Here is a 20,067-nt window from a genome sequence, read left to right as displayed (position 1 = left end):
CTGTGTTTAAGATTTTTAAAAACTATTTAACTATTGCTATATGTTTGAGGGATTTTTAGGAAACTTACTGTACTAGTCTGTTATGTATAGGAATTGTGATTATTCTTGGGATTTATATGTGAAATAGTCATTTGATGATTTCTCATTTGATAATTTCTTTTCCCTGTAAAAAAGGGAGGAAGGAAACTGGTTGAAACTGGTCAGAAAATTGGGAAAAACTGATGTATTTTTCTTTGGCACTTCTGCCCAGCCCCCTTTCTCATTAATTCAGATTGAATTGGAAATTATTTAATTCCTTGCTTAAAATTTGCTGGTTATGTTTTAACTTTGAAATCCCTTATTCTGCTGGAATTGCCCTGGCAGACTCAGTTTTTGGGATTATCTTTAGAAACAACCAGAAATCAGACACCTCCTAGAACTGGCAGTCTCTCTGATCTGTTTCTCCACTCCTGTTACCTCAGTTCCTTAATGACTATTTCAGCATTTTGATATCAGGACCCTAATAGTTTGGGGTTGCCTGCCTTGGTCTAACTGCATAATTTGCTCAGAAATCTGTCTCCTAGCAGCAGCTCCTGTTCTATCAGAGGGGACAGGTGGAGCTACTCCAGACCCCATTTTTTCCCTCTTTTGGAGTCCCTGACAGACTTGGGAGTACCATCTTAGGATGGGCAGCAGAACTGTCTTGAGTACTGCTATTCCCTACATAAGCAGAGGCTGAGTTAAATGCACAAATGATCACAGACCTAACTCACAGTGAACTGTCCATCTCTGGCTGAGATGCTCCCCAACTGCAAAGGACCTGAACAGGGAGGCCTGTGTGTCTCTCTAAAGGAGGAATGCTGTTTGATACTAATAATTCTGGGGTTATCAGGGAGAGACTGGTCCTTGCCATGAGTCCTTGCATTTTTCTAGTTTTAGTTTGGTTTATTTACTTTACAGAGAGTTGGTAAAAAAAAAAAAAAATTATGGTGCTAAGACCTTCTAGAGGAAAGTAATTCAATGATTTGAATATTCAGAAGAGAGAGGGTGTGAAATGTGCCACAGTTCTCAGTTTTCATAATTATTCTGACCCAGTCCTGACTCAGTTTTCCTGCTTCTCAAAGCTCAGTCCTGCAAAACCTTCTCTCCTTGTTTATCAGAATAATTGATAAGGATAAAAGATCTTATGTTTTAGAATATCAGAATGCCTCTCCCCATCCCAAGCTATCAGAATGTCAGATACTGTCTTATCAAGATGCCTCTCCCCATCTCTGGGTTCCTCCCCCCATGCCTCCCCTCACCCTGTCAGAACTGTATTGTCAGAGTTCTGTTCCTGCTCTCAGCACCCTGACTCTGCCCCCCCACTCCTCTGTCTACCCCCTGAGTTTGAGCCATATGTATATAGGTCATTGAGAACTCTCATTATTTGCTGAATTCTTGGAGATGATGTATTCATTCAGCCCTGGGACCAAACCATGGATCTATTTGGTCCCAGTAAATCTCTCCCTTTAAATAATTTATTAAATACTCTCCAATCGCTATCCTGCCTCAGTTTCTTCATTACAGATATAGAGGGCTCTCTTCATGACTGAACAATTGGAACTGGTTTGAATCCTGTTGTTGAAGAGAGCCATGTTCATCAGAATTGATCATAGTATAATTTTGTTGTTGCCTTTTATAATGATTTCCTGGTCCTGCTCATTTCACTCAGCATCAGTTCATGTAAGTCTCTCCAGGCCTTTCTGAAATCATCCTGTTGGTCATTTCTTACAGAACAATAATATTTCATAATATTCATATACCACAATTTATTCAGCCATTCTCCAACTGATAGGCATTCACTCAGTTCCCAGTTTCTTGCCACTACAAAAAGGGCTGCCACACACATTTTTTGCACATGGGGTTGAAGGAGGAGAGACTTGAGGCAAGAAGTGCAAATAGGCTGCTATTGCAGAGGTCCATGTAAGAAGTGATAAGGGCTGACTCTTCTTCTTCTTTTTTTTTTTCTTTTCTTTTTTTTAAATTATAGCTTTTTATATACAAAACATATGTATGGGTAATTTTTCAACACTGACCCTTGCAAAAACTTCTGTTCCAACTTTTCCCCTCCTTTCCTCCATCCTCTCCCCTAGATGGCAGGTGGACCAATACATGTTAAATATGTTAAAGTATATGTTAAATACAATATTTGTATACATATTTATACAGTTATCTTGTTGCACAAGAAAGATCAGATTAAGAAGGTAAAAATAACCTGAGAAGAAAAAACAAAAATGCAAGCAAACAATAACAGAAAGAGTGGAAATGTTATGTTGTGGTCCATACTCCCAGTGTTCTTTCTTTGGGTGTAGCTGGTTCTGTTCATTACAGATTGATTGGAACTGATTTGGATCCTCTCGTTGTTGAAGAGAATGGCTTCAAGCAGAAAGAAGTGTTAATGCTGGAAAAACTGAGGCAAGATAGAGATTAGGGAGTTATTAATATTTTATTTGAAAGGGAGAGATTTACTGGGACCAAATGGATCCATGGTTTGGTCCCAGGGCTGAATAAGAATATTGTCTCCAAGAATTCAGCAGCCAGCAGCCAGCAGCCAATGTGAGTTCTCTTTTACATATTTATACATAGTAGCTAAACAAAGGCAGGGGGTAAAGTCCAAACCTGGCTGAGAGGGAATCTCCAGGCAGGAACCATTATTTCAGTTCTGACAGATTGGGGGGTAGGACCATAAATTCTAACAAACTGGGAGTTAAGAAAGTGTCTGGCTACAGACAGAAAGTCTGGATTCCCCCTTTATGAGTTTACACATTGACAATTCATTACCTCTGAGTTATCCTAGTCTTAATGCAGGGGAAGTGGGAGGAGGTGGTTTGCAAGGGGATTGAGGCAGAACAATTAAGGAAACTGAGGCAGGACCAATTAGAGAAACTGAGACAGAACAATTCAGGGAAACTGAGGCAGAACCAATTAGGGAAACTGAGGCAGAACAATTTAGGGAAACAGGACAATTAAAAGGGAACTGTGGCCAACAGAAGAAGACAGATTTGAGATATAACTGTAGAGTGAGAGTTATTGTAAGACAGTAAGGGAGTAAAGGATGTCATCCATGTTGTAAACTTGGGTTCCTCGAAGGATAATGTTACCCTCTACAGAAATAAATATGAAGGAGTTCTAGTTTTCATGTGAAAGACAGTGGGATTTATGATACTGCTGGAAACTTATTCACTCTTGCTCAAACCTATGCTACTGGACATTGAAATGAAAGGACAACTGGATTCTTTTTTCTTTTTTTTTTTTTTTCCTGAGGCTGGGGTTAAGTGACTTGCCCAGGGTGTTCAGTAGGAAGTGTTAAGTATCTGAGACCAGATTTGAACTCGGGTCCTCCTGAATTCAAGGCTGGTGCTCTATCTCCTGCACCACCTCAATGCCCCCCTCCCCAACTGGATTCTTCACTAACTATTGCTTCAGATCCTGGAGCTTTCAAGGGGTGTTTGCCAAAAAGAGACCTAGGGGGTAAGTATGCTGGGGAAGGGAGGAATATTCTGAGCATCTATACACCTATTATGGATGCTTGGGTCATGTTTCAGTCAAAACTGTCTTGAGCAGAGAAATATACCATTTGTTAAATGATAAAACAACCTGATTTACCTTAAACTTCTTCCAATTCAGGGAACTAAAAATCCTTCCTCTCTCAGGAACTTTCCTGAACTGACATGGATACCTAGCTGATAAAGTTTTCTAAGCCAAAATCATGTGGATCACTATATTTAGATTTGTCTTCTTGAGTGAAACAGGAAACTGAGGACTTCTCAGAATAATAACTTTAGGTAATTCAAGACAGCACTAAGGATCTGTTTAATCATTAGGCTCTGGGAAGAAAAGCAAAGACTTGCTCTTCCAGCAAAAAAACATTTTAAGACATAATCCCTTAACCTTTACTCAACTATTTAGCAAAGAACCTGATTAATTATTTAATGGCCTGCAGATATTTGAGAAGCTTCCAAACTGAAGATCTCTGTTGATTGAGAAAGCCTGTGGCAAACCAAGTCACCTTAGTTATTTTAGAAACCTTTAACCCTTCTGGCTTAATCAATTACTTACCTCCAAATAAATCTCCTTCTTGTGAGGGAATATTTGGGTTTCTTACAAAATCATTAACTAAGGTAGATTGAACCTATAACCTAAATTTTACTATATGAAGGCCTTATAAGTTTGGGAAAAATGAAATTCTTTGTACAAACATTACAATAGAGTGCTCATCCCAGCTCAAGCAAGCATTTACAAACATCAAGCTACCACAATAAACTTAGGCAAACACACCTGCAATAAGTTAACTATATTGGCTTGACTAGAATTTAGCAAACCTTTGCTACCTCCACTTGAGCAAGCATTGAGTAGGCAGTGAAAATTAACCGGATAATAGGAGGGGTCATGGGTTCCTATGGTCTACTATTTAATGGCTTCTAACTCTGTAATCAGTCTGCTTTCTTTGAACACTTAGGGAACAGACTGCCCACCGCACAGGAGATTCTAATAAAACTAATAATGTTCCACTTTGAGAAATCTCTGAGTAGTCATTTTGAGTCAGGGGTTGCATTGCCATCCCACACATTTTCTTTTATAATACCAAAGTAACTTTGGTTGCCCTTTGTCCATTGTACACATTATCCCTGTATTCTTACCATTAATATTTAGTTATAATTATCATACTATTATAATTGTGTTCATTAAGATCGCCTACTAATTTCTCATTGCCATTACCTTTGTAGCCTGAGTTCTTATCACCCAGTTTATACTGTGAGATAGGACCAGCATTTTTCCCTTCCTCCCTTTCTGTGTCCCTAATAAAAGTACACAAAAAATTTTAAGAATCTTAACAGGTAACCACTAAGTACTAGTAAGTGCATTCAGATGAAGAAGTGTCAGCTGGTACTGTGAATAAAAACATGGATAATTGTGCCTCACTTTTAATTTTACTTTCTTAGTGAAATAGTAGGCAATATATAAATACTTATTTTCTTCCCCTACTTCTAGCTGATAGATTCAGTTTGGCAAGACCAAAAAAGCATTTTGTTTCATATAACCTGTTTTCCTAACTGGGATGGAAGGGGACATCTCTTACCCCACAAACAAGTGTTGCTGAGTTTTAGATTATAAGAAGTGTAGGTGTCTGCACTTTAGAATTCCCAATTTAGGGCCCCCCCAAAACCCAGCCCTTGCCCTCATGACTGAGAAATTCTTTGTTTGGTTTCCAGATTATTCCCTTGGTCTTCATGATCATGGAGACTGGTCAGCTTATTTCCTTTGGCTATAACCAGGTATTATATCTATCCCTTTTACCAGAGCATGCAAGACATTGTAGACTCTCTAGTCTACTTGGCTTCTGTTTTAAAGACTGAGAGATTAAATAGTAAATGAATTGTCAGTCACACAAAGTAATGAAGGACTGATCTGAACCTAGAACCTTGATTTCAAGTCTATAATTTTAAAAAGTTTACAAAGCTATGTATTTTAAAGGCATAATATCAAGTAGATAACAACTAAAAACAAACAAACAAAAAACCCATGAGTTTTTATTCTCATATCTTATACCATCTCATTGGGGGAGGAAGGAACAAGTCATAGATTAGGTTCATAGTTTAGTTCACTTTCTATATAGCATATTCCTAAATTCTAGGTCTGACCCCACTAGGAATCTATTTCTGGCACCCTGGCTTTTCAAGCTTTTTCTGCTGATCTGGCTGCACTTTCCCACCTGTGGTTTTGGCTTCAGTTATGACTTGAATGCCCAGGTTCAGAGGAAGAGTACCAGTGGCACTTAAAATCAAGAACAAATAACAAGGACAGAGACCCTAGAGCTATTTCTTGGAGATGATAAAAGAGAGGGATGGAGATGGTTTGGGGCTGATGCTGTGGGGGAACTGTGATCTTAACCCTCCAGAAGCAGCAAGAAAGAAATTATCCAATCTGGCCACATTTAAAGTTGCAGCCTCTTCTGGCCGGGAAGTCAATCAAAGGTGGTATCTCCTTGCGCTAGAAAAGTTCTGGAATCATGGTACCTCCATGTTAGGTGATCTGTGCATCCACAGCAGGTCAAATCCCTTACACATTTCCTCATTTAAAATTTATTGTCCCACCCCTCAGATTTGCTAAGAAGACAGGAAAAGATAATATTGAATGTTGGAGGGAGTGTGGAAAAAACTGGGACACATTCACTGTTGGTGGAGTTGTGAACTGATCCATCCATTCTGGAGAGCAATTTAAAACTATGCCCAAAAGGCTATCAAACTGTGCATACCCTTTGACCCAGCAGTGTTTCTACTGGGCCTGTATCCCAAAGAGATGTTAAAGAAAGGAAAGGGACCCACATGTGCAAAAATGTCTGTGGCAGCCCTTTTCCTAGTGGCCAGGAACTGGAAACTGAATGAATGTCCATCAGTTGGAGAATGGTTGAAAAAGTTATGCATATGAATTTATGGAATATTATTGTTCTGTAAGAAATGACCAACAGGATGATTTCAGAAAGTCCTGGAGAGACTTACATGAACTGATGCTGAGTGAAAGGAGCAGGACCAGGAGATCATTATATACTTCAACAACAATACTATATGATGATCAATTCTGATGGACGTGACCATCTTCAACAATGAGATGAACCAAATCAGTTCCAATTGTTCAGTAATGAAGAAAATCAGCTACACCTAGGGAGAGGATTGTGGGAACTGAGTGTGGACCACAACATAACATTTCCACTCTGTTGTTTGCTTGCATTTTGTTTTCTTCCTCAGTTTTTTTTTCCTTCTTGATCTGATTTTTCTTGTGCAGCAAGATAATTGTATAACTATGTATGTATGTGTATATATATATACACATATATGTGTATATGTATATGTATATATATATATATATATATACATATATATATATATAGTGGATTTAACATAGATTTTGAATATTTAATATGTATTGGATTACCTGTCAGCTAGGAGAGGGAGTGGGGGGGAGGAGGGAAAATTTGGAACAGAAGGTTTTGCAAGAGTCAATATTGAGAAATTACCCGTGCATGTTTTGTAAATAAAAAGGTTTAAGTAAAAACAAGTAAAGAAAGAAAGTGAAGTGGAAAAGCACCCCAAATGGGACCGTGAGAAATATAATCTTGAATCTTTGTAGTTAGACGTTTATTACTACTTCTTCACTCCCTAATGCAGATGGTATTTTTAACAACCCAGATGTACTGTACTGAGAGACCTGAGACCTTCACGACCTGATAAGCATTTTGGTGCCTAAGAATGACTCCCTAAGAGTGATAACTTTTTTTGCCTCCTGTTTAGAATAGAAATTCCTTTATTATGACAAATGTATCAAGAAACATTTTGATGTCTCTCTTTTCTTTCTATAAATGTGGCCCTGAGACCATTCATTTGCTGACTCCCCTGTTCTGGTGGGGTTCAGTGCTAGCTATCAATAAACGCTCTTAAAACTTCATTATTTTGGCTGCCCTGTTTTTCTCTCGCCTGGGTACTTCAAAACAAACAAACAAACAAAAGAAACAATCAGCAGGATGATTTTAGAGAGGCCTGGAGATTTACATGAACTAGTGCTGAGTGACCAGGAGAACATTGTAAATGGCAGCAACAAGATTATACGATGATAACTCTGATGGACTGAGCTCTTTTCAACATTGAAGTGATTCAGGCCAATTCCAATGATCTTGTGATAGAGAGAGCCATCTACACCCAGAAAGAGACTGTGGGAACTGAGTGTGGATCACAACATAGCATTTTCATTCTTTGTTGTTGTTTGCTTTCATTTTATTTTCTTATTATTTTTCTTTTTTGATTTCTTGTATAGCAAGCTAATTGCATAAATATGTATGCATATATTGGATTTAACATATTTTTACCACGTTTAACATAATGCCATCTAGGAGTAGGGGGAAGGAGAGGAAAAAACCTTGTGTTTTGCATAAAACAACAACAACAACAACAACAACAAGGTTTTGCAAGGATTAATGTTGCAAAATTATCCATGCATATGTTTTGAAAATAAAAAAAAACTTTAATAAAAAACTTTGTTGTCCCGGGCAAATTGGCCAAGTTGCCATTTTTTTTTTTTAAATTCAGTCCCTGTTCCAAATTAAAATCAGTTCTCCATGGTCAATGTCCTTTCACTTGCTTCCCCATTATCATAAGGTAAATTTCTAAACAGCTGATGTTAAGGTTTCATATGCAATCCCACATAAACAGATGAAGACCACAATTATCACATTAATGGAACTTGGAAACATGCCTACATCACCTAATAGAGACACTTTCCACATAGGAGTAGGAAGGTCTCCTTTAACACAAACAGAATGAACTTTGTCCAAACAAGGATAGTCTTGAGATCTTTCTGCCTGCCCTTTGCTATTGCATCTGGAGATTGTAGACTACAATTCACCCACAATTTGGGATAAATGAGGTAGAAGACTTTCTCCTCCGGCTCTTTTACTGTGCCTCCAAGAAATAGATATGGTTATTTTGTTTGTTATGTTCTGTTTTGTTTCTTTCAGGTTCCAGTGTGAATAATTACTGACCAGAGGTTCAAACTATGATACAAGGATTGCAGATGGGATGCAGCATCTAATCAGCCGCCAAGGAAACAAGGAAGAGCTAGGATGCTCAAGACCAAAACAAATTTTAAACTTGAAAGTGGGTCTATGCTCTATAGGAATTGAGCTGTGAGCATAATCCTCTTCTCTCCAGAGATATGTGAGGTAGGGAAGAATTATTATCATATGTTGGAAAGTACATATGTTTGTAATTATTCTTTTGAAATGAATTCTTTGTAAAAAGCTGATCTAATAGTGATTAAGTGAAGGACAACAACCCCCACCAATACACATACTTGGGGGAATCCTATCCCTGAGGGCTGGGATGATGTATCATACTTTTTAGGGCTAATGTTGTGAGGGGAATAACTTCATCTCCTGGAAACAGTAGGAAGGAATGGAGTGGGGAAACCAAATCAGTTCTTTAGCCTGTACCACATGACCAGACCAGCTATCCCAGAACTAATTCTCAAAACAGATTGATCACTCCCCTTTATGATATTGCCTCTGCTGTTGGGTACCTTGTTGTAAAATGAATCTTAATCTAGGTTCAGAATTCTTATTCAACAGGGAATTTTTTTTTAAATAGCTTTTTATTGACAGAACATGTAAACAGATAATTTTTCAACATTGACCCTTGCAATCACTTCTGTTTCAACTTTTCCCTTCCTTCCCTCTACCCCCTCCCCTAGATGGCAGGTAGTCTCAAACATGTTAAACATTCAACAGGCAGTCTTAAAAGGGGTAGGTATAAGTTTATTACTGCTGAGAACCTTGATTTAAATAAGACATAAGGGAAGAAGAAATCCATAGCATAAAAGTAACACAATTAACAGTGTCCTCCATAAAAATAAAGATACTAACAAATGTCCAACATGCAATCATCACCACTCCAAGGAAGCAGCAACATCTAAATTCCTTGGCTGGGAGAATCCTTGGTTATATCTCGTCTCAAATTCGAGGCATTCCCAGGCAAGGTATACAGTACTTCCTGGGTGAATTCTCAAAGTCCCTTTCCACTAAGAGGTTTTTATAATCAGAACAAAAATGACACTAAGTATTCTCATTTGATACTTGATTCAGGACAGAACAGCCTTCCAGGTACAAGAAGCTCCGTTGATATACCCACCAAGGAGAATATTTATTTATTCCTTTAGGACTTTTTACTTAAGGAAACATATCTGCAATATAGGAGACTCAATCAATGCACCAGAAGAGTGGCCATCTCTTCTTTGCGCTTGCTGGCATTCTATCAGAAAATGATCATGTTCTCAGCTGAACATAGCTGAAACTCACTTAGATTCCTTATGCACTAGGATTCCTTTTATTTGCAAAATGTCAAAAATAAATGGTTCTAGGAGTTACATATTTTCTGGTCTGAAGAAAAGGTAAAAGTAGTCTGGGATCTGGATGGTTTTCTATTTCAGTTATTTTTTTGATCAGGGGGAAAAAAATGGGTGAATTGGAGAAGGAAAGTTTTGGATAGTGAGAATTTTGGAACAATAATGAATTACATTCACTCATTTCGTTGCCATTTAAGTCTCTGCCATTTCACTTTTTCTTTTTTGTTGGTTATTTTAATAGATTTTTTCCTAGCAAAAATAATTTCAATTTTTTCCTTAATTGAAATTTTAATAATGTAAATTAGTGGGGGAAGGAGAATATTTTAGATAATTGATTACATAAAGTTCAACTGGCTGGAGTTTAATCCTTAAGTTGACAATTACCCAGGAGCTGAGAATATTTTAGCAGTTATTCAGAATCTATAGTTTAAGCTTTCCAGCTAAGCTGAGAAAGCCCACATAGAACTAATACTCTTGCCTTAAACTAAAACTCTCAAGGACTAATCTCATTATCTCCAAAATAAATAGGTCACTTTGTACCAAGGGCCTAGGGATTTTCTTCATCTTTCTGCTCCTCCCCCCCTCTAAAAGGGCTGGCCGTGGTAGTAAAGAACTCAAAGCCTGAAATGACCTTAAATAGTCCACCATTGAATGTGTGAGGTGGAGAATCTGTCCCAGGTACAATGTAAAGCACTTTACAATTCTCTCATTTGCTCCTTCTTCCTAATCCCAATAGGTAGGTACTGTTATGCCCATTTTATAGATTAGGAAATTGAGACAAATAGGGGTTAAGTGACCTGACCAGGGTCACAGAGGTATTGAGGATCTGAGGTTATATTTGAATTTAGATCTTCTGGACTTCAGGCCCTGCCCTTTATTCCTAGGATAAATCCCTAGGATTTTATATTTAAATAACCCACTAAGACTAAATTGATTTTTCAATGCAACTTTATTTACACAATCCCCAAAGTATACAGAGTATATTTATCATAAGCTAGCACAAGACTACTTCTAGATTCCTGGCAAGCATCAGCCCGAGTGCCTATCAATTCAAGATTTGTTTTGTTTTGTTTTTTGTTTGGGAAATGTTACTACCTGGTAAGGATTATTGAAAAGGAGAAAGCGGTCCTTTACTACCAGACATATCATTTTCTAATAAGAAAAACAATTCTTCTATACTTCCCTGGGCTTGGGTAAGCTTCAGTTGGCTCTGGGTCAGATGATGTTTGTCTAGATCTTCAAACTTATTAGTTAAGGAAAAGGTGGTATGAAGTTCCTGTATATCATAACAAGCCTGTTGCATCTTATCTTGTATGCTGTTTGGGAGACCTTGGACTTTAGGCATTAGGTCCATGAAGGCTGACTGTAATTTCAAGGCAATGCTACGGGACATGCCTAGAGTCCTTATTTCCAGGAGCTGTAAGAAAAAGGGAAGAAAGTTTAGTATGTATGTAGTTGCTACATTCTAGCACAAATTCTAGATTTGAAGTAGGAGTGGGGAGAGAAAAAAGGGAAGGAGAAAAGGCCAAGGACATCATTATCCTATCACCTCTTTAGGTACTTTTGTATAGATTTAAAAGCTATGTATGCACATTTATATATTCATATGTATAAAGATCCAGTAGGCAATTGGAAATAATACAATTATTTTAAAATCCTGGGATTAAGCAGACTCCATTTAAATCCCTACTCTTACTTATGGTACAGTTGGCAAGATTTTTTTTTGTACCTTAATCCTCATTTGCAAAATAAATTAACTCTAAATATCTTGTCAACTATAAGAACATGTCACTCAGGTATACCAGTAATTTTTGGATAGGGGGAAAAATTTTAGCAAAAGGAAAAAAAAAAAATCAATTACAAAGTCTGACTGAAAGGATCTCTATTTTCCCATTATGCTGCTTTAGTAACTTCTTAGCTAGGCTATATCAATACTTCTCCTGATCTTATTCTAGTCTTTCCTTTATAAGAAAACCAAGTCATGTGTTTTTTGGAGGCAATTTAGCTTGATCAGAATCATAACTAATAAGTTTAAGGCCAAATTTGACCTCATTCTTGACTCTACTGCCTGTACCACTTAGCTGTCCCTCTGAGGCTTCTTAATGTACTGTTCTGATCCATAGCTAGAACTAGCATGATGTGATGAGTGCTCCTAGTACCAGCTATTTACTGTCTTCCTCCTTGGCTTTGGGCTCTGAGAGTTCTGTGGAGGTCAGATTCTTCTCTTGAGGCATTTTTTCCTGTCTTCTCATAACCCACCTGGCTTGGGGAACCTTTGCTTGTAGAAGAGCAGCAAAGATGCCTCATACCTGAGATGCTTCTTCAGAATATAATAAACTCAGCCCTAGGACTTCTGTCCATGCGTTCCTCTGTTCTCTTGAGGGCCTTTTTTATAGTTTTGTAAAAATTTAGGAGATAAGACCCAAGTTTGAATCTTAGCTCCACTTGGAGCTTGCAAAGTTACAACTTCTTAAGGCCCTTGTTTCTTCCTTTTCTAGATGGAAGGGACGCCTCCAAGACTCCTTTCAGCTCTATGTTTGTGATTTTTTGTGTCTAGGTCTTGTTTCTTCACCATATTCTAGTATTTATGGAAATCTCCCCTGAAACTACATACCTTGATGCTTCTCTAAGGCAGATGGCTCTTCCTTACAAACACTCAATACAGGATCAACAAGAACTGGGACACTACTTCTTTGCTCTTTCTGCTACGACTATTGCAACTCGGCAAAGCTAGCTACTTGTGGCTTGTCATCTCTGGACCCCAGCTTCTCCCTTCACAAGATCACTTGCTGTAATCTCCTTCCAATGCTTTGGCCTTTAGGTTTAAGATTCTTAGAACCATTATCATTTATATATGCACCAGAATACGGTCGATTTTGTACTTATTTCCTCTGAGTTTTAAGAGGTGGTCTTAGATATAGCTTTTTACACCTTAGAACAGGATATAAAAGTAAAGACGTTTTCTAAAAGCCTTAATAGTGTTGTCCCTAGAATACTTTCCCTTATTCAACTGGATGTTCTTTCTAATTCTCTTGTTCTCCCCCCCCCCCCAAAAAAAAAAAAAAAAAAAAGAAAAAAGAAAAAAAAAAAGCCAAATTTTCTTTCAGAGGCACATTTTGGAAACTAGTTTTGATACTTTCCCCACTGTCAAGTTACAGACTAGCTGCCTGTTGATTCTCAGTATTATTAATTTACCCTGTACTCTAAGAGCATGTTCCATTCTTTTCTTCATGTCCTACAACTTGGACACAATTAGTCTTAGGATAGTAAGTCAGACCATTGATCTATATAGGTTCCTTAGACTAGTTTTATAGAGACTCGTTTTAAAAGCACTATAATCCAATTCTTCCTGAAGATAAGAGCTTTTTACAGGTTTATGTTAGCCATCTATTGTCTACCAATCCATCTCTATCAATTCATGGTAATGAGCTAATGCCATCCTTCTAGTTAACCTTAGTTTTCAGCTTTGTCATTCTCTCTAGTTCCTCATTCTCCCCTTCACTTGAGTCTTATGGATTCTATACTTTCTGTTCCTTTTTCTACTCATATGGCCATCGCTCTGGTTCGGACCCTTGTTGCCTTAATTGTTCCTTTAGGTTCCTAGCCTTTATATTTAAAAAAAAAAAAAAAATATCAGTTTTCACAAGGCAACCAAAGAAATCTTCCTAAAGCAGAAGATTTCCCAAGTAAATCTGACACTTTCCATGGTTTCTTGTTGTATTTTCTATTTTTTCTAGGTCCCTCTCCCCTCCCCACCCCCATATTGCCACTTCCTTTCCCCTTTACATGTTCTGTTCCACCAATCTACTTGCTATTCCCCCAAACTTGGGATTCCCACCTTCAAAGTAGGATACTTACATGCCTGGAAAATACTTATGTTCTCCTATAGTAGACCTTTCCTAATCCCTCAATTGTAAATTCTCTCCCTTCCTCAGAATTTACTTAAAGTCTTCTTGAAGCTTGAGATTGGATATAATAGGTGGGAACAAAACTAAACAAAGGGTCAGGAAATTACCCATCCAAAACTCAAACATATCAGTTTGACATTAATGTTCCATGTGCCTGTAATACCAATACCTGTATTTTGTCATCTTCTTCAGACAGGTTTCTACTCCATTTAATCCATAGGTCAAATAATGCCTTGTAGTAATTCTTCTGATCGTCAGAACCTTGCTTGCTTTGGTAGGTCTGATGGAACAAAGCATTTAGAAAGCTTAAAGACATAGGTCTGCCTTATAATGCTGTTCTTCAGATTGAAATTTGCCGACTATATCAAGGAGTTAGAAATGTGTAATTGGAGGGCAGCCTCATGCCATAAAGAGATAACTGCCATAATGGCAAGGCTAGCACAATCAAGTTATCTAAAAACAAGGTTGGTTTTTTTTTTGTGTTTTTTTTTTTTTTTAAGTCACTTTAATATCCCTCATCCCCCACACATACAACCATCCCGACAGGTCCTACCTATCTTGCTATTTCTACCAAAGTAAAAACCTGGTAATGGGGCTTAACAGATAAGGTCAATAGCAGTCAAAGCTTGTGCAATCTCAGGTAGCAAGGAAAAGCAATGTTCCCAACACAGGGCTTAAGTTCTGACCAGAGCTAAATGTTTCTAATATGATCAGTTATGGGCATTGTATTTGAAGAAGACTATTGTTTTTTCATATTATTCAGAATGTTAAGAGGCATTAAGGTCACATCAGATGAACAATAGAGTAGGAAAGACTAAGGCAGGGCCATAGCCATCTTTAATACCTAAAGCATCAAAGTGGATAAGAGGTTAGATTTTTTTTCTCTCTCATTGTTCAGCCAGAGGCAGGTTTAGGTTATTCATAAGGGAATTTGGTGGTAAATTGGGGAGGGGGGGGGCGAGGAAGGAAAGTTATCAATAATCAAAGTGCTCTGACATTGAGCTGCCTCGAAAAATAATGCATGGTTTTGTTTTTTTTTGTTTGTTTTTTTTTTTTTACTAGGTTATTAAATAGCAATTGAGGGAATGCTTGTCAAATGATTCCTACATAGAGAGGCACTAGATGGCTATATCGCTTATGATAGGTGGTCTCCAAGGTCTCTTCTGTATCAGAGTTTGCAAACACTGTTAGGAAGGAACTGGTTGGCTTTAGAAGTAACTTGCTCATAAGAAATCCTACCAATTCAATTGCTTCATAGAGCTGGCTCAAGAGTTTTCTGATTTTGTTCTTGGCATCTCTGATGATTTCCATAGCATTCTTATATACTTGTGGCTGGATACTGGTTGGCAGAGAACCTAGTGATACGAAATATCTTTCATCTTTTTTAGGGTCTTCTCTAAAATAATCTTTGTCTTCCTTTGAAGATTCTTGGATATCATCTATATTGAATTTTTAGAAGAGCATTAATAAGAATAGCATATTTAAATTATTAATCATTTCCTAAGCACCAGCTATGTGCTGAGGGCTGGAGGTGCAAGACATCCCTCCCTTTAAGGATCTCAGTCAGAGATATTAAGAAGGATCTAATACGAGTCCATCTTAGACCTTGATATTCTATAGGACATTCTTTCCTTCTATTGTGAAGAAGTCACAAGTATGCTACATGCACAAGTAACTAAGAACATCCAGTTCTCTTTAACCAAGACATCAGACACCTGAAAACAGGAGCAGAGTCTTAGAGCTAAATATGTAACATTTATATGTCTATTGTACTTTGAGATAAACTTAAATGCCAGTGATTAGTAATATTTTAGAGCAACATTTAAAGAAAATTAGATAACAGATTACATCAGGAAGCAGTCTAAATAGGAATTAGCAAGGCTATTTTACACATAGGTATAGGAGTAAATAAACTAATAAAGGAATAGTCTGATAGTCACTGACCCACATCTAGTGAGGCTGGGAGATATTTGTCCATAGATACTTTTAATTCTTCCAGGCTTTGTTTCTCCTCTTGGATTTCAGAGAAAAGTTTCTCCTCTTCAGACATAGATTTTGGGGTAACATCATTGTTTGTGGCATCCTCCTCGCTGGAGGAACCACTATCATTCAATGAGTCAGTTTCTCTCCATTGTTGAGCCTTGTCAAGTATCTCTTCTGGGTTCTAGAAAGAAAAAAAAAGTTGATTTATTAGGCTCTTAACATGCTTTGCTACCATATCCTATCCCTAAGCATACTTGGTTTGTACTATATTTCAAATAACAAAACATTACTATAGATCCCAAAAGTTCTCTTGATGTTGGTGACCATTGCTTGTTGGGGAAATCTAACCATGCTCAAGGTTAGAAATGTCTTCCTAGAATTCAAAGTGAAAAATGTTTGATTCTACCTACCTGAATAGATATCAGGAGATGTTGCCATCTTTATTTCTAGTATTCATCCTTCTAAATAGTAGGCACTTGAGGGTTTTTTTTTGGGAGGGGGGCTTCAATTAGACAAGTTAGATAGGAAAAGCATCTAGTTTACCTTTATAAATCTTTAGCTCTTAAGATTCCAGTAATTTCATATCCTAACACTACTTGGTATTTATGTTCATGTTTTCCTTGTAATCAATCAAATGTTTCATATGTTGATAGTAGTTCACTCCCTAGGTTTTATACCTGGTTCAAATTTATTCTTTTTATTAGTTCTAGTATGTCTTCATTTTTTTTTTTACATCATTTTTTTACAGGCTCTATACTCTGCCTTCTGTTTTCTACCCTCAATTAGTATAAATACTACCAATATATTTGTTAGTTTCCCTTCAAAGTGTGTTTATATACATATACATGTGTATGTATATACATATATATCCCTTAAGTCTACTAGAGTTTTCTATGAATATAATCTCTTAAATTCACAAGAAAATAGTTAAAATGTTTAGGAGGACAGGCTATATCGATTGGAAAGCCTGTAAAAGGTCACTATGGACTGTTCAACACACCCAAGTTTTCTAATTACCCATTATAATTAACTCGATGCCAAAATAATAAGATGCTATAAATTAAAACATTTTTAGAAATTAAGCCCAGGACTAGACTTTATAGGAGAAAAAGAATTAGCTTAAACTTAGTAGAAATTACCTCCTCTGGTTCCGCTACCTGTGGTCTGCTCATACTCTCTTCTTTGTTAGACTCACTTGAACCTGAAATGAAGGCATTTAGTTAAAAAAAAAAATCAGAAAGTGTTGATGGGCATAGCCTCCAATAAAGTAAGCTAGTTCTAATAGTGACAAGTCTTTGGGACAAGGATTAAACCATCTGTAATTTTTCCTTCAGCCTTTTAAAAAAGATTTTAAAAAAGATTTTAAAAAAAGGATTAAACCATCTGTAATTTTTCCTTCAGCCTTTTAAAAAAGAAATTTAAAAAATTTCAAGGGAATTTTCTATTACAAAAGAAACTACCACATTAATTTAAAGGTTGGTTATTCTAAATTCTTTGCCATTAAGATATTTAATCATTTTAATCTCTATAGATTTATAATTATTATATTTATAATCTCAACTCAATGCTATTTTAAGGCATCTGTTTTTAATTTCTACTGATTGATACACATATAAATATGTATTCTAAGGTAGATGCTATCATAAAAAGGGCATTGTATTTGGAGTCAAAGGAATGGGGCTCATATCCACCTCTCTTAGAGAAGCACCTTTCTTCTCTGAGCTCAAACAATTCATTTGTAAAATGGAGAGGTTAGGAGAGATGATCTCTGGAGTTATCAAGTTTTAATCCATTAAACAGGCAGTATTATTTTACTTGGGTGATTTAAAAGTGTTCTAGCAACCAGAACAATCTCATTCAAGAATCTTTATTAAATTCATCAGGGCTTCTTTCATTCAAAGAAAGTTTTACTTACTTTTAGAATTCAGCTCACTCAAGAGAAGTTTTGCATCATTTAGTATATCAGAGACAGTCTCTTCTATCTCCGATGGGTTTTTTATGATTTCTGAAACACAATGCGTCTTTTCCCCAGTATCAGATGTTGGATCCACATGAGGCTCCATTGTACCAGTAGCAGTTATGTGGCTAAAGTTGTACTTGAGCATTTCCCTTCTCCGTCCAGTCTAAGAGGAAAGTATGATTAATTACATGTTTCTTAAAAATATTTTACATTATATTGGATGGAATTATTCTGGAGAATGCCATCTTAGCTGAAGAACACATGTGGCTATGCTGCAGTATGATGGAAAGAACACTAATTCTGCCCCAGTTGTAAAGTTGGGCAAGGAATTCCAGACCTAGTCAGGAAGGTGCATAAATCCAGCCTCAGTTACTTATCTGTGTGACTCTGGGTGAGTCACTTTACCCTGTTAGCTTCAGTTTCTTTATCTGTTTAAAAAAAGAAAAAAAAAAAAAAAAAAAAAAAAAAAAAAGCTGGAGAAGGAAATGGCAAACCATTCCATTTTCTCAGCCAAAAAACACTCCAAATGGGATCAAAGAATTAGACATGACCGGAAAAATGACTAAACAACAAAATTGTTTTTTCCTCCTATAAAATGGGCGATATTATGTAGTAGACAGGATCACTGGGTGACCAAGTGAAATTAACATATGTGAACAAGCAAATTATTCAAGCTACCCAAATTTTTGGGTGTCAGTCAAAAACAGGAAGATGGGGAGAAAAACTTCCAATAACCCAGAAGGATACAATACCAGTTTCTGTGCCCATGTACAATGGGCTTCATTTCTCAAGAACCATTACCCCCTGTATTAAGTACAATCATTAGTCATATGCCAAGCTTGAAAGGGAAAAGGCCTGGATCTACTACCATACTAGAAACCATAGTCCCGTTTTCTCTTCACTTAGAAGTCACCAGCATTTTAAAAATTTAGTTAATTTTGAAAGGTATGAGTATTATTACATATCATTTACAAATCAGATCTTACTTTCCTTCTGTGAAACACATAAGGAAATTGAATAGCTGATTCAGAATCGCCAGTTTTCATTCAACTTTCCCGTCTTGTAAGCAGTAAAATTCAATTCAAAGACATATCCTCTGGAAGTCACATCAGAATTTTGTTAACCGAGATTATTTCTGATAGTCTTAAGACACTTGGATTTCATAGTTTAAGAAGGCAAGTTGAAGAATTTATTTTCTCCCAGGAAAAAATTTGTCATCTCTTAAGCTCTATAAGCTCTATTTCCCCATCTGTAGAGTCAAGCTCATGGGGCAGTTGTAAGGATCAAACGTCATAATATATGTAAGCTATTTGCAAATCCCCAAGAGCTATCTACTTGTCATTATCATTATCAACCCTTTCCTCCACCACATCTAACTGGGGCAGGGGGTTTGGAGAGGAAGAGATGGGATCAAAGTACACAGCTTAGTAGCAGTCTCTAGGCCTTAATTTCTGATATAGGCTGACAGAATTAGCTGGTCTCCATCACTAAATGCACCAAGACCAAATATTGAATCCCAAGTCCTCCTTCAGCACAGCATCAATCATTCTTCCTACTTACCTAGTAATGAGTTTTGAGGACACAGCCATAAAAGCTGCTTTAGCGTTATTATATTTATATACTTTAGTGGTGAGTGGGCGTTGAACCTTTATCATTGACAGATGAAGCCAGTAAGCAATCACCAAATGAATCTCAAGTCCTGTGGTCAATAATGATTATTGAGGTAGATGACTGATTTAGGAAACAGTGATTTGGAAGGTTCTACGTTAATTCTCACACCTGTAATTCTTACTGATAGAGCTTCATATCCTTTCTGACTTTTCAGTTTGTGCTTTTTAAAAAATACAATACTGACTTATCTTCCACTCCTTCCTAGGCCTAGCTGAATTATTTTATTATTGTATAAATAAATTGGAAATTTAAAAGGTTTTCTTAAAAACAGGACTCTGAATAATAGGGCTATTTCACTTTAAGTGTAGGTAAACCGAGAGATTATAAAGTACAAGTTTATCCACTTATCAGTCCTTTATTAGTAACAAGGCATTGGGGATAGGGAAGAGGAGAGCTAAAGAAAGATAAAATAAGGTCAAGAGGGATTTCATTAGGATTAACAGTCCTATTTTACTTCTTTCCTTCCCTGTAAGGATCTGGTCAGCCAGGTGGTCCATCTGCTCTCAGGAAGCTCTGCAGATTAATGGTTTCCTCTATCTACACTGTTTACTAAAATAACTCATCCTGTCATTCATGTGGTATGGCAAAAATCGATGTTGTAATAGTATTTTTGAGTAGATGATGGTAGAAAAGTAA

The 20,067-nt window shown here is 36.9% G+C and overlaps 1 protein-coding gene and 1 long non-coding RNA gene across 2 annotated transcripts in view; one reads left to right on the top strand and one right to left on the bottom strand.

The window, feature by feature from the left end:
• Window positions 1-8,666, top strand: part of LOC141550813 (uncharacterized) — a 57,396-nt gene extending 48,730 nt beyond the window's left edge. The window contains exon 2 of the long non-coding RNA XR_012484686.1: window positions 8,528-8,666. This is a non-coding gene — a long non-coding RNA (uncharacterized LOC141550813). The remainder of the gene's footprint in view (window positions 1-8,527) is intronic.
• Window positions 8,667-10,839: 2,173 nt separating this feature from the next.
• LOC141555195 (perilipin-3-like) lies at window positions 10,840-19,405 on the bottom strand. The gene is made up of 7 exons (XM_074287894.1): window positions 19,321-19,405; window positions 17,716-17,923; window positions 16,940-17,001; window positions 15,762-15,981; window positions 15,057-15,256; window positions 13,987-14,097; window positions 10,840-11,326 (listed from the first exon to the last, which is right to left on the bottom strand). Exons 2-7 carry the CDS (start codon window positions 17,903-17,905, stop codon window positions 11,015-11,017), a joined length of 1,095 nt encoding a protein of 364 aa, XP_074143995.1. The 5' UTR covers window positions 17,906-17,923; window positions 19,321-19,405; the 3' UTR covers window positions 10,840-11,014.
• Between the last annotated feature and the right edge of the window lie 662 nt (window positions 19,406-20,067).

This window comes from Sminthopsis crassicaudata, chromosome 1 (assembly GCF_048593235.1).
Source record: "Sminthopsis crassicaudata isolate SCR6 chromosome 1, ASM4859323v1, whole genome shotgun sequence".
Classification (NCBI taxonomy): domain Eukaryota; kingdom Metazoa; phylum Chordata; class Mammalia; order Dasyuromorphia; family Dasyuridae; genus Sminthopsis; species Sminthopsis crassicaudata.
This window is presented reverse-complemented; position numbering and strand designations above follow the sequence as displayed.